At 43.4% G+C, this 25,424-nt stretch overlaps 1 protein-coding gene across 1 annotated transcript in view; it reads right to left on the bottom strand.

Moving 5' to 3' along the window:
• Window positions 1-16,615, bottom strand: part of COMMD4 (COMM domain containing 4) — a 43,872-nt gene extending 27,257 nt beyond the window's left edge. Inside the window, 3 exon segments of the mRNA XM_030191398.1 lie at window positions 2,016-2,035; window positions 2,038-2,086; window positions 16,430-16,615. Coding sequence (XP_030047258.1) covers window positions 2,016-2,035; window positions 2,038-2,086; window positions 16,430-16,615 — 255 coding nt within the window.
• Between the last annotated feature and the right edge of the window lie 8,809 nt (window positions 16,616-25,424).

Here is a 25,424-nt window from a genome sequence, read left to right as displayed (position 1 = left end):
TAGGTAAGAAGGAGAAGCTTGAATTGAATGCGGTATCTGATCGGAAGCCAGTGAAGTGACCTGAGGAGAGGGGTGATATGAGTATATCGGTTCTGGCGGAATATGAGACGTGCAGCAGAGTTCTGAACAGACTGAAGGGGGGATAGATGGCTAAGTGGGAGGCCGGTGAGGAGTAAGTTGCAGTAGTCCAGGCGAGAGGTAATGAGAGCGTGGACGAGAGTTCGGGTGAGCACCTGGCAAGCTTCCCAAAACATACAAACATTCTATACATTTTATTCCCGGAATTGTGGATTTTTCCAAAGTCCATTTAGTAGCGGTTTATGGACTTGTCCTTTAGGAAACCGTCTAACCCTTTTTTAAACTCTGCCAAGCTAACCGCCTTCACCATGTTCTCTGGCAACGAATTCCAGAATTTAATTATGCGTTGGGTGAAGAAAGATTTTCTCTGATTAGTTTTAAATTCACTACACTGTAGTTTCATCGCATGCCCCCTAGTATTTTTGGAAAGCGTGAACAGACGCTTCACATCCACCTGTTCCACTCCACTCATTATTTATATACCTCTATCATGTCTCCCCTCAGTCATCTCTTCTCCAAGCTGAAAAGCCCTAGCCTCCTTAGTCTTTCTTCATAGGGAAGTCGTCCCATCCCCGCTATCATTTTAGTCGCCCTTCACTGCACCTTTTCCAATTCCACTATATCTTTCTTGAGATGCAGCGACCAGAATTGAACACAATACTCAAGGTGCGGTTGCACCATGGAGCGATATAACGGCATTATAACATCCTCACACCTGTTTTCCATACCTTTCCTAATAATACCCAACATTCTATTCGCTTTCCGAGCCGCAGCAGCACACTGAGCAGAAGGTTTCAGTGTATTATTGACGACAACACCCAGATCCCTTTCTTGGTCCGTAACTCCTAACGTGGAACCTGCATGACGTAGCTATAATTCGGGTTCTTTTTTCCCACATGCATCACCTTGCACTTGCTCACATTAACGTCATCTGCCATTTAGCCACCCAGTCTTGTAAGGTCCTTCTGTAATTTTTCACAATCCTGTCACGAGTTAACGACTTTGAATAACTTTGTGTCATCAGCAAATTTAATTACCTCGCTAGTTACTCCCATCTCTAAATCATTTATAAATATATTAAAAAGCAGCGGTCCTAGAACAGACCCCTGAGGAACCCCACTAACTACCCTTCTCCATTGTGAATACTGCCCATTTAACCCCACTCTCTGTTTCCTATCCTTCAACCAGTTTTTAATCCGTAATAGGACTTTTCCTCCTATCCCATGATCCTCCAATTTCCTCTGTAGTCTTTCATGAGGTACCTTGTGAAACACCTTTTGAAAATCCAGATACACAATATCAATCGGCTCCCCTTTGTCCACATGTTTGTTTACTCCTTCAAAGAATTGAAGTAAATTGGTCAGGCAAGATTTCCCCACACAAAAAAAGCCATGGTGGAGTCTCTCCTTTTTGGATTCAAATTTGTATTTATTTCAATCCAAAAGAGCATAGCCTACATAAAATAATAACCACCTGGTTAAGTATACCACCAAACACTCTGACATTAAAATTAATTGCCCTGCTTACTTTCTTTAAAGCTTAGGCCTCTACACCACCCTTTGAACTAAGGATCTTATACAGCAAAAGGCTCCTTCAGCCACCAATTCACTTTCTTCTGAAATGACAGTAAGTTCTGTTACTGAGGACCTGAACTATGCAACACTATCATGTCTATTCCAGGTAGTACAAAGGTGGAACACTTGCTCTTGTAACTAGATTGTAAGCTCAATGGTACATGAACTCTCTCATATCTGTACAGCACTGTGTAGCTCTAATGAAATAAGAGCTAGTAATAGTAACCAATGCAAAACTCATCACCCTCATTTCTTAGACCATTCCACATTCTCTGCTTCAGCCATCCCCACTTTTGCTGCCAGGACTACAAGTGCAGAGAAATGGCTCTAGCTATGTGTGTTCAACAACAATTTCCACTTAACTATTTTGGCCAAGGTGCTGATTCTGCTAGAACCCCGTCAGGGCAGTCCAAGTCTCCACAGAATCGAAACCTCTGCAAGAAAAAGAACAGATAGATGTGTCATTATCAAGATTTAATTTAAAAATGTGTGTCACATATCATCCACATTCTGATTATTTTACACACCTTCCTGGCTGGTGGGGAGGAACCCGTACAGGTGTTTGTTCAACCAGGAGGTTTGACAGGAAATGGCGGGAGCGTGTCTACTACTACTACTACTACTTAACATTTCTAACGTGCTACTAGGGTTACCCAGCGCTGTACAATTTAACATAGAGGGAAGGTCCCTGCTCAAGGAGCTTACAATCTAAGAGACAGTGAACGGACAGTCCGATAGGGGCCCATTATCTGGCCTGAAGCCAGTAGGCAGAGCTTGCTACCATATTGAATCACCCAAAACAATAGCAAATGCTTATTAGACATAAGGATACTATGTGTGGCTTGGCATAGACAGATAGTTTGCTTTGGTTTGAGTATATCAAGATGAGAGCTATGGCTTCAGCCTTATCATGTGACACCATCTCCTGTTAATTAAATCTCCTTGGCTCAACCACACTTCTAGGCAGAATTGTTTCTTTCCTGTCCCTACTCTCTTTTAGTATGGTCATGAACTTTTGCTCTTTAACTTCCCTATCACTGGGAAATACCTACTTTAACCACCAGTATTTGATACCCACTCAATTTCCATGTTATATACAGAAGACACCTTTCATTAACTCCAGTTCATAATTGTGGTCTGATATAATTGTCTTCAACATGATCCAACAAAAATCACAAATGAAATCAAACACAGCCTCCAAATCACGAATTAATGGGCGGATGCATGTCAATTAAAACTCAACGCAGAAAAAACACAATGTCTCATCCTCTCATCACAATATAACACGAACAAACTTGCCACTATAAACACCCCAAACATACCCTCCTGTTCAGATAACCTGAAAATTCTCAGAGTCACAATTGACCGAAATCTCACACTAGAAATCCATGCGAAAATACAACAAAGAAAATGTTCCATTCATGTGGAAACTCAAAAGAATAAAACCTTTCTTCCCAAGGAAACACTTCCATAGCCTGGTACAATCAATGGTACTAAGCCACCTAGATTACTGCAATGCAATCTATGTCGGACGCAAAGAACAAATCATTAAGAAACTGCCCAAAACACAGCAGCCAGACTCATATTTGGAAAAACGAAACACGGAAAGCGCCAAACCCCTAAAACTACACTGGCTCCCACTTAAAGAACGTATTATGTTCAAAATTTTGCACTCTGGTTCATAAAATCATTCACGGCGAGGCCCCGGTCTACATATCAGACCTCATAGACTTACCAACCAGGAACACAAAAAGATCAGCACGCATTTTCCTGAATCTCCACTACCCCAGCTGCAAAGGCCTAAAATATAAATTAACATATGCATCCAGCTTCTCCTACATAAGCACGCAACTATGGAATGCACTACCAAACACCATAAAAACAATGCACGACCTAACTAACTTCCGAAAATCACTGAAAACCAACCTGTTCAATAAGGCATACCACAATGATCCATCCTAAATACCAGACAACGAAACTCATACCAGAACTGGACAAAACCAAACTCTCTATACTTGACTGCCTCAGTTGCTTTGTCACGAAGGACCTTTAACGCAATACCACTTTATTTCTCATTCCAAATATGAATTCTCTATACTTGATTGCTTAATCTACTCTGTCACTTAAGAACCTTAATGCAATACCACTTTGTATTTCTCAATCCGGAAGCCATTACGGAATAATGTAAGTGTGGATACAAATGCAACAAATAAATAATTGTCTTCTGACATCCATGTAAACAATTACAGTAAACCAAGGAGCAGTGATGAGGAGAAAGAAGGCAGATTATAGAGACTCACCTATGCCTTCTCCCACTGTCTTCAGAAACCTTCATACTCTTCAGAGTTAGAACTAGCTAGGAATCTCCTGATCCTGCTACACAACTCAAGTGGCTTCAGTACCCGTAACCCGATAGTAAACTGGAACTGCCATACTCATTATTTATTCTAATAACCAATGACTCCCTGAAGCTAAAAATTAGTATCAACAGCCAGTAACTTACCATAATGCCCACAACCCCGCTTTTGCCTTTCGCAGATCACATGACCCAGCAGACCTATCACATGACCAACAGCAAATCAGAGCACATTTAACCCTCTCAGCTGACGCGAGCCTCGGACACACGCTCGTGACGTCATGACGCTGGATGCTTTGCAACAAGGAGATTTAATAAACGGGAGTAGAAGTGAGCCAATTAGGACAGTCTAAGTTTTCCCTTCCCAGCGCAGCCGTCAACCCCGTTCACTCAAAACAAAGCAAGCAAAGCTACGAGCTACTGCACCCACATTGTCATTTTTAAAAATTGTTGGACTATCTGTAACAAGTCTAAAGCTGTTTCAATTGGATAGGCAGTGCCTTAAGAGGTGGAGGACAAAAGTTGTTGGGTTTTTTTTTTCCTTACTCATTGGACAGCTTTTTAATTTATTTGAAAGCTTCTCATATATCATGAAATAACGATTGAATATCACTAAAACAACTTAAAAACTATTATAGCTGATAGAAACAGCAGTTTTAAACTCTGTATTTTGTGCTAATTTTTCTACCCTAAAAACGAAATAATACACTGTGTACAATACAGATGGCCAAATTTAAGTGAGGATATCCTGTTTCCTGATGGGTGCATCTTAAATGTTGCTGTAATCTGCCTTGGGAAGCCTGGTGTTATAAAGATAGATGATGGAATGTATTGAAATTAAATGGAAGTAGAATAATTTTTCGTGGTGGGTGGGAAAGCGGTGGAAAGTGGGGAGCAGCAGGGGGGGGGTGCACGGGGCGGAGGAATGATGGGAGGCGGAGCTAGCTTTTGCAAAACAGAAGAACAGGAAGGGAGGGGGACCGGGGCTGCTAGAATTTCACTTTTTCGTGGGGGGGGGGGGGGAGTGGCGGACAGTGGGGAGCAGCCGGGGGGGGGGCATGGCCGTCCATACAGGACGCTCCTGATGAGCGCCCTTGCCCCCTCCCGATCCTTTTTTTATTTTTTTAATTTGATGTGTTTTATGACATGTTTTCTTTAAGCTCAAACACAGCTCTTTTGGACATATGTAATGCAACGTCCTTTTGACCAATCACAGCGCTTTTAGCTCTGCTAATGCGCTGGGATTGGCTCAAAGTTTGTTTGTTTTTTCACTTTACGATTTTTCCTGGCACAGAGCTGTCCTAACGAGAGGTCCAGACCTCTCGTTAGATTCCTGCCTTTTTTCTGCGTAAAGGCAATCGGAAAGGTTAGTGCATCTCGTTTCAATGGGGTTTTTACACTAATTGCTCATCTGCACTCCGTTTTCGTTAGCTGCTAGCTTCCTCGGTAAAAGCCCTTTGATGCATGCAACGGATCAAAATTTCCTCGTTGGAGGGTCATTAAAGGCTCATTAAGCTTTAGTGCATCTGCCTCTTAAAAACTATTATAGCTGATAGAAACAGCAGTTTTAAACTCTGTATTTTGTGCTAATTTTTCTACACTAAAAACGAAATAAATACACTGTGTACAATACAGATGGCCAAATTTAAGTGAGGATATCCTGTTTCCTGATGGGTGCATCTTAAATGTTGTTGTAATCTGCCTTGGGAAGCCTGGTGTTATAAAGATAGATGATGGAATGTATTGAAATTAAATGGAAGTAGAATAATTCTCCTTTCGTTGGGGCACATGGAATCACATCATCATCTGTTTTGTAGAAGTTTACCTTTTAGATACACAAATGGATTATTCTGTTGTTTGAGCATGTTTCAGGGACAAGTGGTTTGTAAGTCAAAATAATAAAAATATTTTCTGTCAAACGGATCTCTCATTTGTTGAAACATAACTAAATGGGCTATATAAGCCCCTAATGCAGTCCATTGGTTTTCTTATATTTTGTTCTTGTGATGGCTTATACTGTGCCAAAACTGGAAATATAGTGAGAAAGAATAATAGAATTCAGTAACATCCAAAACTTATATTTTTTATGTTTTAATCATCTTTATTAAAAGCAAAACATGTTGGTTGATAAGCTTCATACAGAACAAGAAAAAACAGTAAACCATCCAACATGGCACAATAAATACTTTTACAGAGAACATACCCCAAGAACCCTTCCCCTCCCTCCCTATAAGCCCACCTGACTGTTTCCACCCACCAAAATAACACAACAGATGTACAGATCAGTAGGACTCAAAGCATTTCATAAGCACTGCCTCCACTGTATGCAAATCTCTCATGAATATTCATTGTCAATATCCTGACAAACCTGACTGCCTCGGGTAACTCCAGGACCAGGTTATCCTAACTACCATAAGAGGCAGACTCGGTCGTATAATTAACATCATTTTATTTGTATTTGGGTAATAACTGAGAAAATGCTATTAAAAATTATATTACAAAGCATGAGGTTGACTTGGTTACTTCTGCTGTATTATCAACCAGTAGTAAATAACTAGTAATAAACAATATTAAGTCTATTTTTTATAATATACCACTGCATTCATCAAAACAGAAGGAGCAAGTTCACACAAAACCATCTTTCTCTTTGATCTAGGCACAGGGGGAAAAAAAAGCTTTCAATGCTCCTTGTTTTCAACCTAGTACATGTTAAATGTGGGATATGAATGTCAGAAATTAATAAATAGAAACTCTGAATGTTGAGCACCTGATTCTCATAACATGATGCCTGTTTTAGTGGTCCATTACCAGGAGAAAAAAATCTCTGCACGAATATAACACATGCTAGGGTGTCCCTGTAACCAGCCCTCCAACTGACCACTGATTAAGATTTATAACAAATTACTACTCTACCTGTAAAAAGTTATCCTGTTTTTTATGCTTCCTCTGTGTACATCTGTATGCAGCACAAGCTGGCATGTTTGAAAATATAAGTGAGATTAAATAAAAATTCTGCCAAGTAACAATGAAGAACGACGTCATAGATCCAGCAGCTCATAGGTTTGCTTGGTTTGTTTTGAGTATACGGGTATGACGGCTGCGCGGAGAAGGGAAAACTCAGACTGACCTAATTGGTTTCAGCATTTTGCAAGGAGGTTTAATAGACAGGAGATGAAGTGATGTCAAAATGCTGAAACCAATTAGGTCAGTGTGAGTTTTCCCTTCCCCGCGCAGCCGTCATGAAAGGACTGCCTGTGTGGTCCATCTGTAAAAAGTCTAAAGCTGTTTCAGTTGGATAGGCAGTGCCTTAAAAGGTGGAGGACAAAAGCTTTTTTTATATATTTTTTTACTTATTGGACAGCCTTTTAATTTATTTGAAAGCTTCCCATATCTAGATATAAATATCATGAAATAACTTGATTATTACTATTATTACCTGGGAGGGGCATGGGCAGGTTAGGTGTGTGCCCAGCACTTATGCACTAAGATTCCAGAATATTGTCAGTTATATGCCCAACTGCAACATTTGGTTGCAGTCATTTATACCAGCCATTGATATGGTGAAAGTGGCTGTGCCTAAATATTGGGTCATAAATGCTGACTTAGTTAAATGTGTCATTGCTAATATAGAATTTGCCCTTTGTGGTCAGCATCCTGGCACCTAAATTTCAGCGACCTTTTCAGAACTACCCCCTTCTTGCAAAAAATGGCTGCACTCTGGCAGAAACAGGAGAAGAACTGAGGCTAGGTATCAGCAGAGAACTAAGAAAACAGTACTAAGAAATGAGAACTCCTTGAATGTTGAGTCACCAGTGAAGAATAATCTAATCTAATCTAATCTAATCTATGGTTAATAGTCCACCAAGAGGCGTATTTTCAAAGCACTTAGACTTACAAAGTTCCATAGTAACCATTGTAACTTTGTAAGTCTAAGTGCTTTGAAAATAAGCCCCCAACTCTCCTAGGGTCCAAAGCAGATTGCAGAAAAGTTACATGCAGGATACAAATAAAAAACAATCCACAGGAAGTTAAATAAAAGTTAAAAATTTATTAAATAAAAAGGTCACACGGAGTTGGCTACAGCCCTGGCCAAGGCAAAAGGTAACTGGGAGACTATTCTTAATTATAACAGAGTTCCCATTTATTAGGCGCTCCCATATTGTACAAATATATACAAAAGCAGGGATTAAAAAAGACAGTCACAAAAACAAAGTGAAGTAACTACAAAAGAGAATCTCAAAGGATTGGCAACTCTTGGTCACCTCTGAGCAGTGCTCTTTACTTCAAACATATCTTTCACTCCTCCTTGAAAGCTGGCAGATTTTAACAATCCTTGCTGGGGGGAGGGGGGGAGAATTGTCTCCAAATGGGCTAGTTCTGCGCATACTATGAACCTCATGTTGCTTTTATTCTTCTGTATGTTGGTCAGTAGCCTCTCTCTGAATTGGTTCTTCAGAGATATATTTTAGCTTTTTGCCATGGGTTAAATTCAGATCTTCATTCTCTCTTTGGTAAGCAAAACACCTCACTCTTCCCCTGTACCTAAAGTCGCAAGCTGACCACCCTCTTTCTAAGAAGCTGCTGAAAACGTACCTTTTTGAATGTGTATTCCATTAGTGACTCTGCTGTTTAGTCATCCTAATTGCTGTTAACATTTTATCCTTATTCTACTGCTAAATTCATGTGCTGTATCTCTTAACTTTTGTAATTCATGGAAGCCACATTGTGTCTGCATTTGTGGGAAAATGTGGGGTAGAAATGAACCATAAATAAATAATAAATAAATAAAAAGATCTCCTGTGCTCCAGTCACACTTCTATCCACACTCTCCTTATTTTTATGGCTCCGTGTTCCCCAGTGGTCCTTTCCCTCTTTAGAACAAGCAGATAGAATTCAACCTGTGTGCTGATCAATCTCCTGTTTCGTTAAGGTATTAGCAGTCACCGGTTTTCAGGCCCTTTCCCTGAAAGGACTGTCTTTTAGCAGCAATTTGTCTTTTAGATTGTAAGCTCTTTTGAGCAGGGACTGTCCTTCCTCATTTAAAATTGTACAGCACTGCGTAACCCTGGTAGCGCTTTAGAAATGTTAAGTAGTAGTAGTAGTAATTTCACTTTAAGGGGCTCATTTTTGAAGCATTTAGACTTACAAAGTTACAAAGGTTACATTTAGACTTACAAAGTTCCAAAGGTTACTATGGAACTTTGTAAGTCTAAGTGCCTTGAAAAAACATCTCTTTGTGACCTGAGGTTTTGCAACAGGAGATCTACAGGATAGAAAAAAGACATTTTTCTGCTGACTTCTGACTTGGTTTCTCCCCATCTCCCTTCTGGTACAGCATCTCTCTCTGGCACCGATGATCAAAGCTCTGGCACTAAAGCCAACAGCACAAACCTCATAGCTCAAGAACAGCGCAGAAACCTAGTTTTGCAATGTTCAAAGCAAATGGCATTCAAATTTTATACGCGCTAGTAAACCGAAAGTAAGGGGGAGGAATGGAACATTCCTGATGTATGCGCACAAAACTTTCACAGTAAGTGCAGCTTGTCTGCGCATGCCCGGAACTTCAAGCGCACAATGGTGCCGTTCTTCTGTTAGATTTTCAAAAATTGTTTGTACTTAATTTTTTGAAAGGCTCATGTTTAAGTGCAGAAAAGCAGGCACCAATGTGTGCTTTTGCTTTTGGTTGGACTCGCGAACATTTGTTTCTCACTATTAACACTTAGAGGCTGCACAGGTCACCACAGTATTGGAAGCAGTCCTCTGCTTCAAGGTTGCAATTTTTGGTGTAGAAATTTAGTAGAGATTTTTTGCAGGATTTAAGCACCCACAATTGCGATTATGTTATAGGCTCTCAAATTCTGCCATTGATCCTTTACAGGATACGCTAAAATCAAGGGAAAAACCTGAGAGCTGCAGAGGGCCGTTAGACCGTTATATGACGTGTTAGTGTTCTGTCGTTCATATTTCACATTTTTACCTGCCACTGTTTCCTTATTGCTGTCTCATTTTATCTTTCTCCAATAGGTGCCAACAATTCACAAATGATTGGTGAATGCCAAACATAATACAAATTATCCTTCCCTGGATACAGTGTAGGAGATTGCTCAATATTGGGGGTGCTTCCTCCTCTCATTCTCCCTGTTTACAGCTAATGGGATTCTCCATCTCCTTAAGCACCTATTGGATTTTGAAAAGATCAAACAGCCCCAAACAAGTTGAAATAAACAAGTGGAGGAGTAGCCTATTGGTTAGTGCAGCAGCTTGTGACTCAGGAGAACTAAGTTTGATTTCCACTCCAGCTCCTTGTGACTTTAGACAAGTCACTTAACCCTCCATTGTCCCTGGTAAAAAAAAATACATACTGTAATATGTAAACCAGTTTGATTTTAACCACAGAAAGGTTAAATACTAACATCCCCTTTCTCTGATACATGACAAAGTACACCATTGAAAACTCAAGCTGCAATACACCAGTTAAAGAGTAATTTTGTAACTGGTTGTCTAGATTAAGGGTGCAAGACGATGCCTATCTGTAGACTATTTTAAAAAGACACATAAGTACGGAGGAAAATACCAGCACAGATCCCCCATCACAGCTAAAATGAAGCCACTGACATTTACATCTGCTCAGAAACAGGGGTAGATGTGCGTAAAGGACTTGTGAATGTGAGTGGGTTAAAAAAAAAATAAAATATGAGTGTAAATTTCAACTCACCTTGCACTGCACCCAAAACCCACCCTTAAACACACCTAATCTTGAGTCACCTAAAAATACACATGTTCTGCTCATTGCGTGTACTTTTACACGGGCATAATTTTATAAGTGCCAATTTATATGCATGTAGGGCCAGATTTAGTAAATGGCACTCAAACATTGGCGTCTGGGAAAAAAATATTGGTGCTGTGTACATCTAGTAGTGCTACAGAAATGCTAAGTAGTAGTAGTAGTGGTGCTCAGTGCTATTCTATAAAGGATACTCCCAGCTAATAGTGCCGATTCCCATGCCCAGATTTTGGTGCAAGGACTTATGGCTGCTGAAAACAGGTGTAAATCCTGGTACACAAGTTGGTCTCAAGTCAAAGGTCCACAAAAGTGGGGGAATATGAAACACTACAAACATCCAGAAGAAATCCATCTGGTTGGAGACCTCAAAGATCCCATGGTGTGTAGCAGAAGGTAAATGAAGTGGGAAAAGGACCACGGACTCCAGAAACAAGGGAAACAAACTCAATACTTCAAAACCAAAATGAAACTTCCAAAGAGGACAGAAGAATGATGTAGATGTAAACAAAGGACTTTATTCTATAAAAGACTCGACACGGCACTGTGTTTCGGCTAAAGTGCCTGCCTCAGGAGCCTAAAATAAATAAAATACATATGAAAAAAAGAACATCGGTAAAATGAATAAACATATATAAATACATCAAAAATATACTAAAATATTAAAAATATTATACAAAGTTACGATAAGAGTAGCCTTCAATATCACTTCTTCAGAACTCTAGAAATCCAGAGAACTTCAGTATGTCTGATCATAGTAATCTCTTATCCACCTGCACCAGTCTGATTCCTTCCATCAATGTAAAAAGCCCCACTATCCCCGGTGTCGATAGCTTGAACTGGTCAAATAAGAGGGATAAGTGTGGCGTCCACCGCACCCCCCAAAGATCCGACACATATCTAGACACCCGTGTCCAAAATTCCAAGACCCTCGGGCACTTCCAAAACTTGTGGCCAAGATCCGACGGCGAATGAGCACACTTAGCGCAGATATCATCCTCTCGCATAGCTGCCGTCATCGCCCTGTGCGGGGAAATGCACATTCTCATTGCAAACTTATACAAGGTTTCTCTCAGCAACACATTCTCTGTTACCCTGGGAATGTTCAGGATATAGGTTTTTAATTGCTCTCCCCGAAGGCCCAGGGGCAGCTCACTATTCCACTGAGTCGCCAACTTGTCATAATCCACCTCCCCCAACTGCTCCCGCAGACACAAATGAAAATACTTTAGGGGGACTGCCAATTGTGCATCCAATGCGAATAGTGCTAGCAATTTCTCCCACACCCCCGGAGACAAAGAAGCGGACGGAATCGACCGGACATAGTGCTGTAATTGATACCAAGCAAAAAAGTCCCCTGCAACGTTCCCAAATTCCAACCGCCAATCTTCCAGCCTCTTCCTCTCTCCGTCCTCCGTATATAACTGATGTAGATAACAAGCCCCTCGGTCACCCCAAGCCATAAATGGGACCGAAGTCAAGGCCGGGGGAAAATCTGGATTTCCCTTCAAAGGCAACATAGGGGAGTACCTTGACGAGAACCCGAAAAAACGACATATCCATTTCCATGCCCTCCGTAAAGGTAGAAGTAAAACTGCATATGCTCGTGGTACATGATGCCTGCGCGGAGGGGCATATAAAACAAAAAGTGAGGAGAGTGAATAAGGATACCAAAAAATTGTTTATTCACATGAAAAAATACAAAATAATGTAATCTGCATTAAAAATGACCCGACACGGCCGTGTTTCGGCCCAAAGGCCTGCCTCAGGGGTCTTTGTAACCTGAGGGACATTCAAACACACAGCAACTTCATTCCCCAAGTTTCAGCTCCCAACCGCGGAGGGGCATGTAACCAGGCACTAAAATGAATCGGTTTCAACAACAGTTTTCCTCCTCCGAGCAGGTAAAATAACTCGTGCCTCTAAACCAATCTGAGATGTGCCTCATGTTCCCAGCAACAGATAACAACCGAACATCCAACAGTCCCCAACCCCCCTGGCTCTTAGGCCGATAAAGCTGCAACGCCCCCATCCGCGACCGCTTCCCTTGCCAAATACAACGCGTCACCAGCCGAGTCGCCAGTCTCTCATCTTTGCGGCGGAGCAAAATGGGCAACATTTGAAGGATATAGGATCACTGAGGCACCAGCACCCTATTATACAGTGCCACTCTACCCAAAGCTGACAACGGTAATGACTGCCATACCTTAAGAGAGGCCCTCATGCTAACCCTTAGAGGCTGTACATTTAATTCATAAAGCTGTGTCAAATCAGCTGAAATCCACACCCCCAGATATTTAAGTGGGCCCGATGTCCATGATAAGGGAAACTCCCCCTCCCACATCTCCTTGATACTCTCCTGAATCGGGTACGCCACTGATTTCGGTAAGTTTAGGGTAAAACCCGAAAAATAACCAAACTCTTCTATTTCACTAAGAAGGGCAGAAACTGATCGTTGCGGCTTCGTCAAGGTCACTAAAATATCATCGGCAAAAGCTAAGGTTTTCATTGAGAATGAAGAAAAGGTCACGCCAAAAATGTCCGTGTCTCCTTGAATAGAACGCAACAGCGGCTCTAAATACAAAAGAAACAGTAAAGGGGATAAGGGACATCCCAGGCGCGTACCACAAGACACCGCAAAAGGGACCGTCCACATTCCATTCACCACAAGAGACGCACTAGGCTTTTCATAGAGCACCTCCACGGCTTGCCTGAACCATCCCGTAATCCCCACGAAGTCCAATACCGAAAACAAATAGTCCCAGCGCACCTTATCGAATGCTTTTTCCGCGTCCAGACTAACCAAGAGCAGCGACTCACTAGTGATCTGACTCTGGGCGATGGCGAGGTATACCTTCCTCACACTCAAAGAGGAGTGCCTGCCCCTGACAAATCCCACCTGCCCCTCCCCCACCAATGAGGATACGTGAGGTGCTAACCTATCAGCTAGGGCCCTGGCTAGAATCTTCAAATCTACATTTATCAAAGAGATCGGCCTGTAGGAGCCCGGCCAATCTGCTGGTTTACCTGGCTTGGGTATCAAAGTAATCAAAGCATCATTCGAGTATCTAGGAAAAGAGCCCTGAAGTAGTGAGGTTTCAAAGAAGTCAAACAACAAGGTCGCTATCTGAGGGAACAGACTTTGATAATACTCCGCTGCGAAGCTATCCGGCCCAGGCGCCTTACCCCTCTTTAATGTCTTGACCACCCGCTGAATCTCCTTCCCACTCAGTGGGGCATTTAATTGAACAATGGTTGTAGCAGAGAGCCGGGGAATACCCGAACTCTTCAAATAGTCCTTCAGCGAGGGTCCCTCCTGTGCATCTGGCAACGTATACAAGACCGCATAATAATCATGGAATAACTGCGCTATCTGCGACGTCTGGGTTACTCTCTGGCCATCAGGCGCAGTGAGAGATGAAATAAAGCGATGACCCCCCAAGTTTTAACAAGCCGTGCCAATAACCTGCCTGATTTATTCCCAAACCGGTGAAACGTGAAGGAGCGATAAAAAAGGTGCTTCTTAGTACGTTCATGAATCAACGCATTAAGGGCCGCCAAGGACGTTAACATCTTTTCACGATTTTGTGCCAATGGAACGGCCAAGTGTGCCTTCTTGGCCTCCTGATATGTCCTCTCCAACCGCACAAGTCCCTGCGAAAGCCGCCTAGAGCATGCGCACATATAAGATATGATATCTCCACGCAACATGGCCTTTGATGTTTCCCAGTACAACCGTGCATCTAAGGCATGACTCGCTTTCGCCTCAGCAAACAATGACCATCTTTTACACAAGAATTCCTTAAAGTTCTCATTATCCACTAAGTATGATGGAAATCTCCACAAACACTGGCGCAAGCGCACCTCTCCCAAATCTATATCCACCCAAATTGGGGTATGATCTGAAACTTCCAAAGTACCGATCTCCGACTGCACCACCTGTGGAAAAAGAGGGGCCAACACCAAAATATAGTCCAGCCTGTACCACGTACCATGGGCACGGGATAGGTGTGTATAATCACGAGCACTAAGGTTACACAACCACCACGGATCTACCAAGTTTAAAGCCTGACACAAATAGGACATACCTTTCCCTTCTCCCTATGTTGTCCCCATGGCCGACGTCGACCTGTCTTGGCGCACATCCATCACCTGGTTGAAATCTACCACCACAACCCAGGGGCGCTGATGCGTGCTGAATCCCTAGACGTACCAGGTGTTGGAAAAAGGAATGGTCATATATGTTAGGCCCATAAACATTTAAGAGATAGGATTCCTGTCCCATTACATTCAACCACAACAAAATATAGTGTTCATTTACTTCACGCTCCACTACCTGGGTATGACATTGGCAAGCTATTATGCACTAACACCGCCATGCCTCCCTTTTTACCCTTGGCTGATGCAAAAAGCAGTCCCTCACCCACTCTGCTTTAACTTTAAATGCTCCTACATCAGATAATTTGGTCTCTTGTAAACAGGCCAGAGAAACATTGTAACCGCTGGAGGGTGGACAAGATTTTTGTGCGTTTGATTGGGGAGGTGATGCCACACACATTCCAAGAGACTGTTCTAGGCACCGGTAACTTAGCCAGGATCCCGCTTCCTCATCCTAACAAAAACCCACATACTTGAGGGTATCGGAGCTCGCGGGTGCCCAGCCCTCCCTCCAGAGCCCACAGCCCTCTGCCCTTTCTTAAAAACACCTCTTATCCCAGCAGCACATTATCCAGCGCCCCAACGCCCACAGGACACCATGGAGACCCCTAGGCTTAGCAACCCCACCCGCCCCCCAACCTCCCTCTCCCAACCCCCCCTCTCCCTCTCCCACCCCTCCAACTCCCAGAACCATCCTTCTCCTGTCACCCCAGAGAAGCCTGTCTGCAATCACGCAATAACACCAAGAGAAATCCCATCCTCACCAATAACAATAATCCCTTCCCTTTAAGACGTCATTTCTGCTGAACTCCCAACCCTAGTCTCCTTCTCTTGCACACCCCACATTCACACGCCCACATCCCCTTATCCCCCAAAAGCCATACACACACACTGTACCTTGCTCTCTTCTCCCCCCCAAACCCCAAGCACATCCTCTCCACACACCCCCGCTTCACATCTACTAGCCACACTTCTAAACCCCTTAACCCCCTTGCTATGGTCCCCCCCTAATTCATTCGATCGCCACCCGCCCTCAAGACTCAGATCTTGCTCACTTCCAGACTCCCCCATCCACACCAACTACCCTCTCCCCTCCCCCCAATCCGTAGCAGATCTGGTGCTTTAGCCCTATTACATTAGAATATTAACATTCTCAATCCCAAGTTTTTACCAAGTACACATCCAGACCCAGTACCAACAGCTCCCAAAAGGAATTCTCACAGTCTTTGACTTCTATCCGCTACCACTGCAGCACCTTGCTCAGTCTCCTGCAGCCTGACGTTCAAGGGCTCCATTAAGCCAGTCAATCGCGCTCCCCCTGTGGTCTCAAACGATCTCCACCGACCATTGTCCCAGATCTTCAGTAGCGCGAGGTAGCAGACCTTGGAACCGATAATGCCTCTCCACTAAACGTGAACACACTGCAGAATACTGACGGCGCTTCGCCGCGAGAGCCGCTGAATAGTCCTGATACACTCTCACTTGGGCTCCCTCATAGCGAACTTCCTCTTTATTCTGGCGATAATGTTGCAAGAAAGCATCCTTCTGCGCCGAGTTGAGGAATTTAACAATAACAGTTCTGGGGCGCTGATCACCTGCACAAGCCGCGCCCAAGCGATGCGCACGTTCTAAATGCACCGGTTCCGTCTCCTCCGCAGTCACTACCATCGGGCTCATCCAGCGCTCAAAAACTCCACGCAGGGATTTCTCTTGCAAGGTCTCTGGAATGCCCAAACAAACGTAGATTGTCCCTGCGTGATCGGTTTCTAAATCTTCTAACTTGTTCTGTTTGTGGCATCACCAGCTCCTGCAGTTGAGTGAGCTCCGCGCTGCTCCCCTGGGCACCATCTTCTAAATCAGACACGCGGCACTCCAATTCGTTCGTCCTGCGGGCCAGTCGGTGGTAATTTGTGAAATCCCCAGTCAGCTGCCGGACAGACGTTGCAGACGCGGTTCCAGGGCAAGCACCACAGCATTCGTGAGCTCCGTTATCGCCGCCTCAGTACAGGTAAGCTGTGGGGCCTGTACCTGCTCCACCATTTTGTCTTCCGCAGCCTTACTTCGTTCCGACCCTTTTTTCGTTGTTTTGGCCGCCATTCTATTTTTAGGCGTAAGATATTTGTCCATAAGCACCTCCAATGCTCTTTCCAAGCAAAAGGCAAGTTATTTGGGATCTTTCTGAGCCGATTTTAAGGGATTGAGGATGGGATCCTCGAGCAGAGGCAAAACTCACGTCCGCCTCTCCTCACTGCATCACGTGATCTCCCCTATCATTTTATCTTTAATGAGCTCATCCTAAACCGCTTTCACAGATCTCATTGTAGACTCCATCTCTTCAATTTTTTCTTCTTGCTTAGCCAATGTCTCTCCATGAGTTACCACTTTTGCAGATAATGAATCAGAACCTTCCAGAACCTTATCAAATCATTTTAGCAAGGACTGCTCCAAAGTTCCTAAGGCTGACCAAATTTTTTTTAAAGTAATGGATTCAAGATCCAAGATTATTCTCTCCCCAGTTTGAATATTTTTTTAGGAGACCAATGGAAACCCCAGAAGCACAAGTCCATGCATGCAATAGGGTGAAACCAGGACTGTATTAATCTGTATCCCAAATTGTAACATAGTAGATGATGGCAGATAAAGACCTGTACGATCCATCCAGTCTGCCCATAGTGCCCTATCCTGTCCTCCTGACATAGCTGCGTTATTGTAGCACTAATCCTTTGGCCAAGGACAACAGTCCATGGCTTCTGTCAGAACCTTGTATCTGGACACCCAAAGTCTTGCTGGTAATTGGTGGCCAAGAAGTGAAGGAATGGCTAGATATGAGCTTTGTCTCTATTAAATGCAAAAGGACACTTTATTGGCCAGTCCTTGTCACATTCTATGAAAGGTCACTATTGGGCAGTGGCTGAGGCTCTTTACCAGATAAAGTGGCCACTAGGGTTGCTGGCTCACAGACTGACCCACTCCTGGATTTTCCTGACTGTGTGCGCAGAACCATAGTTCTGATTTTCTTAGGGACACTGAGAAAATGAGGGCCATGAATCTATTCCTGAAGTAGGGAAGACCAGGATTACATCAATTTATAGAGTCAATCTAGGGTAAGGTGGCAACCCTAGAGGATGCATCCCCAATACAGGACATCACTTTGTTAAGCACTATAACAATGATCAGCACATTTAAAAGCCCAGCATTCCTTCATCAGCTTTCCTTCGACAGTACTCAGGTAAGTGGCAGTGATGGTGATATTCAAAATTTGTGTATTGGTATTTTTGATACTACATGTTACTATGTTACATGGTCAGACCTCGGCATATATGAAAGGTTTGGTTAAGATTCTAGCAAAAAAAAAAAAAAGCAGTACATCTTCAATACATTTTCTAGTCCTTCATTATCCAAATGTATCAAAGGTTAGATATAAGAAGCCAAGTACAACTACTTTCACTTTTCAAGCTACTAAAAATTGGAATTTATTACCACAAACCTTAAGTAGAGGAGTGTGGTAGCCATGTTAGAAATCAAACAAAATAAAACATGGAAAAGAAAATAAGATGATACCTTTTTTATTGGACATAACTTAATACATTTCTTGATTAGCTTTCAAAGGTTGCCCTTCTTCGTCAGATCGGAAATACCACAAACCTTGAAATGTATGTCTAACTATAAATAATTTTGCAAATCGTTGAAAACATTTTTATTTCAGAAATATGTGTTATCTGAGATGATTTAGTATAGGATTGCTAATTTACCCCCTCCCCTTTTACAAAGCTGCACTAGTGGCTGATGCGTGTTAATGCCAACACAGTCCATTGAAAGTGAATGGCTAGTGTCGGCATTACCATGTGGCTTTGTAAAAGGGGGGTGTAAAGGATTTTAAAAATTGCTTTTCAACTCTGACTGAGTGACTGACAGTGCACTCTCTTATTAAAGTGATAATTCTGTTTGTGTGAAAATGATTTGGAATGTGTAAGAAGATAAGACACAGCTCTAATTAATTTGGTATGTGAAGGGGGAGGTGGAACCCATTTTGAGTTCAGACTGGCCACCTGGACAGAGAAACATGTGACCACATTTTTTTGTTACATTTGTACCCCACACTTTCCCACTCATGGGAGGCTCAATGTGGCTTACATGGGGCAATGGAGGGTTAAGTGACTTGCCCAGAGTCACAAGGAGCTGCATGTTACTGAAGTGGGAATTGAACTCAGTTCCTCAGTTCCCCAGGACCAAAGTCCACCACCCTAACCACTAGGCCACTCCATTCCCACATTGAGGCTTATTTACCTAAATAGAGAAATTCTCAAGCATTCTGTAATTTTCCTTAACTCTGAGAATGAGTACTAAACCTAATAAAAAGGGAAGCTTTTAACAGTGAAGCCAGAAGCTCATCTATGGGTAGACGTATTGCATAGAAAGACCGCTCCTGGTCACGAGACTCCAACTTCACTGAAAAAGGGGCTTCTCTCAGCTGATGTAAAAAGCCTGGATGATGTGTGACCAGTGATGTATGTATATTATCTTTCTTTATTCTCCTGGTCAAGAGACTTCTTGCTTTGCTTGGATGTAGTGACCAGTGATGTATGTAATGATTGTTTCTTTTATAGGTATTGTTGTTTCTCCTCAGCTATATAGCCTAATCATTGTGTATGTATCTTAATCATTGTGTATCTTAGACAATAATGACTTATAACCTCTAATAAAAGTCTCATTTACCTAATACAAATCCAGAAGAATCCACAATAATTGTTGAGTAGTCTGTTTTAGTGCTGTGTTAGTGAGTTAGGCTGTAAAACCAGGTCAGTACAGGGGGGTTAATATTACTATCATTATTGTAATTCCTAACAATGTGTAGTCTCTTTTTTTTTTTGTGAATCGCTTAGAGCTGGTCTAGGTAATGGCGGCTTATAAATGCAATTTGTAATGTAATGTAATGTAAGTGTACCCCGGGTCTCGTTCCTTTTTGGGCTAGCTCTGGTCCAACCTGGGCCACAGGGACAAAACATATTTCTTTCAAATGCTCTGTTCCTTTCTCCACTCAACTCACCATTCATTCAGTCACAGATTCCGCCATTTGAGCTTTGGAGTGGGTCAATGGTTTGGAATAGAGATCCGGGATATTGGGAGTCTAAAGTCTCCACTTGTCACTTCGCTCAGTTCTGGAACACCTGCTCTCACTTTCTCGCCAATGATCACGCTGTACTCCGGAAGTTTGATAGAATGAAACAGAACTTTACTTTAACCTCTGCAACTGGCAGGCAAACATGTTGAACTTTTCTCATATATTCAGTTCCAATCAAGATCATTAGTAATGTTCTCAGCTCTTTTTTTCTGCTCACAAGATGGAGTTTCAGCTGTACATATTTACACCATCACCTGTCCTTTCACCCATCCCAGCGTGCCAGCAATAAATCCAAAGCTGCTCTGTTACTCCTAACTCCAATCTGCTACTTTCAGGCACAGACCATTCAGGCTGTCCTTCTTCCAGCAGTGCACCTCTCAGGACTACACTCTGGCCTTGGACGTACTCTCCCTGTCCTGGTCCCGCTTCCAGGCTAGTCCACATGAAGCTCTCCCCCCCCCCCCCCCCCCAGTTGCCACTTATATGGACAGCAACTGCTCCTTTAGCCAGCTTTTATTTATTTCTTCACTCCAGGATCCCCCAATGCTCCCAGGGTTCTGGTGGGGATACAGGCAACCAAAGATCTCATGTACATCACTATAACTCCTTTTACTAAACCCAAACTCCACCCCTGTTGTCACTCTCCACAGGGACACACTTTGTCTCTGCAACTTATTCCAACAAACCTCCCCTTGGGCTGGGCTTCCTCCCACCCAGGGATACTCCAACTCTAGCCCACTGCTGGGACCTCCCTTCTCCAGGGCTCTAGAACCAGGACCGATTTTAGACATGCTGGGGCCCAGGGCAGAAATTAAGGAGGGGGCCCCTTTCCACAATCTCTCCACCCACCATTACTACCACACATAAAACAACTTTACATGACTTCTTCACACACGAAACACAGACACACCACCAAATACAGAACAAGGGATCAGAAATTAGAAATAGAAATATGAACACCAAAATTGAACTAGGAACGCCAAGAACTTAAACTTGGCAAGCACCGCAACACTGAAGAAATAAAAGCAGAAATACACTTCCTTTTGTATTGAACACAATAGATGGCATAGCCACGGAGGACCCCCCCCAAATTAGCTGTCACCCTTGCTGAAGCTGGCAGGGATCTTCAGCTGTGCGAACTGAAGACCACCTCCTCTGGTCCTGCAGCCAGAGGTCTCCAAGCTTTGCAGCTTGTGGCTGTGTCCTCAAGCCATTGGCGTAGCTACTGGGGGCCACGGAGGCCTGGGCCTCCCACATTGGCTTTGGGGCCACTGGTTTGGTCGCTGGGGGTCCCCATCTCCCACCAGCTGAAGCATTTGTCCTGCTCTGGTCTCGCCACATTGCCTGCCCTACTCTTCTCAGTCACACCATGCATGCTCGTTGTAGTGAAACTGAGCATGCGCAACACTTCACCCAGTGATGGCAGTGGGGGAGGGAAGGTGTGTTGACAGGTAGGTGGGCCAAAATGTGCCCCCCACTTTGGGCTCTGCCCCCCCCCCATCGAGGTCTGGCTATGCTACTACCTCAAACTGCTGCTGCCACTGCTGGCCTTCCCATGCATGCAGAAAAATCAAGCATTCACAGGGGTGGGTCTGCAGTGGCAACATCAGCTTGGGGACACTGCTGCTGGCTACAGAGTTTGGAGAGTTCTGGCTGTCCAGCAAAGGAAGAGCAGGTCTTTACTTGGAGATCCCTGCCAGCTCAGGGATATTTTGCATTCAGGCGGGGAGAGGGAAAATTGGTGCCCACCCACTTTTGAGTTCAGCCCTGCCCTACCCTCCCTCCCCCTCCCCCCTGTCTGGCTATGCCAGTGAACACAATACAAAGACATCTGTGATACATATATCCCAAAGTTAACATATTGCAGTTAATTGGGGCAGCCATTTTGGCAAGCCAGCTACTAGGGACAGAAGTGAGTGGGCTTTGCTCCGACCCCCATCACCCCATTGGACCACCAGTGACCAGGTAGACGTAGGAGGGCCTATCCTAAGTGGTAGTGATGGTGGTAGTGGTGGTGGTGGGAGAGGGGTTTGGGAGAAGAAAATTGACTCGGGGTAAAAGGGGGGTCCAGCCTTGATGGGAGGCGATTCTAGCCTTGGAGGGTGGGGGGATTCTAGCCTTGCAGGGAATGGGAGGAGCACAGGGCACTTTTTCTTTCATGAGTGTGCTGGCTGACATACATTGTCGGCACCTGTATAGCTAACTGGCCAGCATGGCCCATCCAGGCTACCCAGGAAGGTGGCCAGGGTTCAACCTGCTACTCTATGTTGTTAGGGTTGTATCTGCTGCTCTGTGCAGGTTAGTTCCTCCATTCATTCTCTCTCTCTCTTTCTTTATTATTTATTTATTTTGAGCACATCAATTATGTGGAAATATTCGATACCTTCCCATATAGGGACGATACTTGTATATCCCATGCCTTTTTGGATTTCCATGTGTGTATATTCACCTACCTTCTCCTTTCCCACCCTTTGGTTGTATATTCTTTTTCTTTCCTATTATATAATGGCATTCCTTTCTACCTTTTTTTTTTTTTAACAATTTTTTTATTAATGAATAATTGCATATCACAAATGACAACCAAATTCTTTAGCTCCAATACAACTTAGCCAACAGTATACACCATTTGGTATAGTAACATCAATTTTCTTTTTCCTTAATACAAAAAATAAACGCTCTTCAATAGAATGTGATAGTCATTACATAAACATGACATAAATATTCCCAACCTCCAATTACATCAGATATTTTTGATCCCCTTAACTTCCCTTATCCCCCCCCCCCCCACCCATCATCGGTACATAACATAGCCTCATTAAATTCCTTTCCATTGTTCATACACATGCCATATTTTTTGAAATTGTTGTATTTGCCCTTTACAGATAGCTGTCAACTTTGACATTTGATAGAGATGGTGCAGTCTACCTTTTATTATCTGCATTCTGGGGACTTCCTTCTGTCTCCAGGCTTGAGCTAGCGCTATTTTAGCTGCTCCCAGGAGATGGATAACCAACTTATGGCAATGTATAGGGCTCTTCCCTGGACGTGCATTCAGTAAGCAATATTGGGCTTGAGCTGGGTATTTTATCTTTAACATGTCATATATCATGTCTAAAATCTCGGTCCAAAACCCCTGAACCTGGGGACAATCCCACCAGATGTGCCAAAATGTCCCTCGTCCCCCACATTCTCTCCAACAGTCTGTTGTAATCTGTGGATAAATTTTATGTAATCGCATCGGCGTATAATACCATCTATACAAAATTTTATATCCGTTTTCTGCCAATGGCTGGGCAACGGTCAGTTTCAACAGATATCTATACCCAGCTGCCCACCATTCCTCCGAATACTGTGCCTGGAGATCTTCCTCCCATTGCCTCGTATAAAAGCCTTGGGGTGACGAGAGGAGGAGTAATGCTCTATACAAGCGTGTTATGCTCCCTTTCCCATCCCCCCCTCTCATCGCTTGCTCCAACCCTGTCTCAGTCAGTTCTAGTTCATCCCTGGCTCGTTTCAAAATGTAACTCCTTAAGCAGACATAAAATACCAGGTCTCTTTCCTCTAGATCAAACTCTTCCTGCAAATCTTCAAAGGATTTTATTTCTCCATTACTCCATAGCTGTCCTAGTCTATCAAGCCCTTTCTTGGCCCATATTGAGTACGTTCTCTCTTCTACTCCAAGGGGGAAGCCCGGTGCACCTCGTATAGCCATCTGTAGAAAGTACTTTCTATCTGGAAACACCTTTCTCCTGACTTGGAGCCATGTATTTAGTAAGTGTTTGAGACCCATCGGGACTTTCCCTGCTGCTGCTAAGATCTCCCTTCCCGGGCCCCATAGTATGTCCCTCAGGTATCGGGTCCCCAGCTGTTTCCCAATGTAGCCACTTCTTGTTGTTCATTGAATCCCACCCCGCTAGAATCCTAAGTTGTGCTGCCTGGTAATACAGATAAAAATTAGGGACTCCCATTCCACCCTTTGCTGGAGTTTGAAACATCATACTCCTTCGTACCCTTGGTGGTCTCTTTCTCCAAATATATGCAAACATTTTCTTATTTAATTGTTGAAAGAAAGCTCGGGGAATCGGCAATGGGAGTGCCAGAAACAAGTACAGCAATTTAGGTAAGAGCATCATCTTTACGGCCTGAATTCTACCCAGCCATGTTATTGTTAGGCCTTCCCATCTGTCCAGCTCCTCGAACAACTCCCTCAGTTTCTTTGGGAAATTTTCCTGAACTATGTTCTCAATCCTAGATGTGACCATTATGCCTAGATATCTGATTGTTTTGGTTGCCCATTGAATTGGATATAATGCTTTCAACCTCTGGGCCTCATCCTGGGGCATGTTAAGATTAAGTATCTCTGATTTATTTACATTTATTTTAAATCCTGACATCTTCCCATATTGTTGCAACTCCATCACCTGCCCAAGCGATTGTGCAGGGTGAGCCAATGTCATCAGCACATCATCAGCGAAGAGCATAATCTTATGCTCTCGCTTCCCTCTAATTACTCCCCGTATATTCCCGTGTTCCCTGATCTTCTTAGCTAAGGGTTCAATTGACAGTGCAAAAAGCAGAGGAGAAACTGCACAACCCTGTCTCGTCCCTCTTCCCAGGTTCAGCAATTTCGTGTGAGAACCATTTATTTTTAGCATTGCCATAGGGCTTGTGTATAGTAATTGTAACCACTTTAGAAACCTCCCTCCCATTCCTATCTGTTCTAAGACTGCAAATAAAAAGGACCATTCCACTCGGTCAAAGGCCTTTTCCGCGTCTACCGAGAACAAAATTACCGAGTCTGCCTCATCAGACGCCTGCTGGATGATATGCAAGAGGCATCTGATATTATCAAACGTCTGTCTGCCCTCTATAAATCCCGCCTGATCATCATGTATAATATGTGGTAACATTTTCTGCAACCTATTTGCAAGGATTTTAGTGAAGATTTTATAATCAATATTTAATAGCGATATGGGCCTATACGAGCCACAGCTCAGGGGGTCTTTTCCCGGTTTCTGTATTAAGACTACTTCGGCCAGTCTCCAGGAATATGGTAGCTCCCCTGCCTCATCAAAAGATGTTATTACCTTCAGCAACAAGGGGCCCAGCCATTTGGCAAACATTTTATAGAAACGCGCGGGAAAGCCATCCGGCCCTGGGGCTTTATTCGTAGGCATTTTCCTGATCACTGTCTCAATTTCTTCTAATGTCATGGGATTTGACAGGGTTTCAAGTGCTTCCTCAGATAGTCTTGGGAGCCTGACCTCCTGTAGATATTTCTCTATATCTCCCTGGGCCGTTTCCTGCTCTGATTTATATATTTGGTCATAATAGTCCCAGAATATTGTTTGTATC

The sequence above is a fragment of the Microcaecilia unicolor genome, chromosome 1 (assembly GCF_901765095.1).
Source record: "Microcaecilia unicolor chromosome 1, aMicUni1.1, whole genome shotgun sequence".
NCBI lineage: Eukaryota > Metazoa > Chordata > Amphibia > Gymnophiona > Siphonopidae > Microcaecilia > Microcaecilia unicolor.
This window is presented reverse-complemented; position numbering and strand designations above follow the sequence as displayed.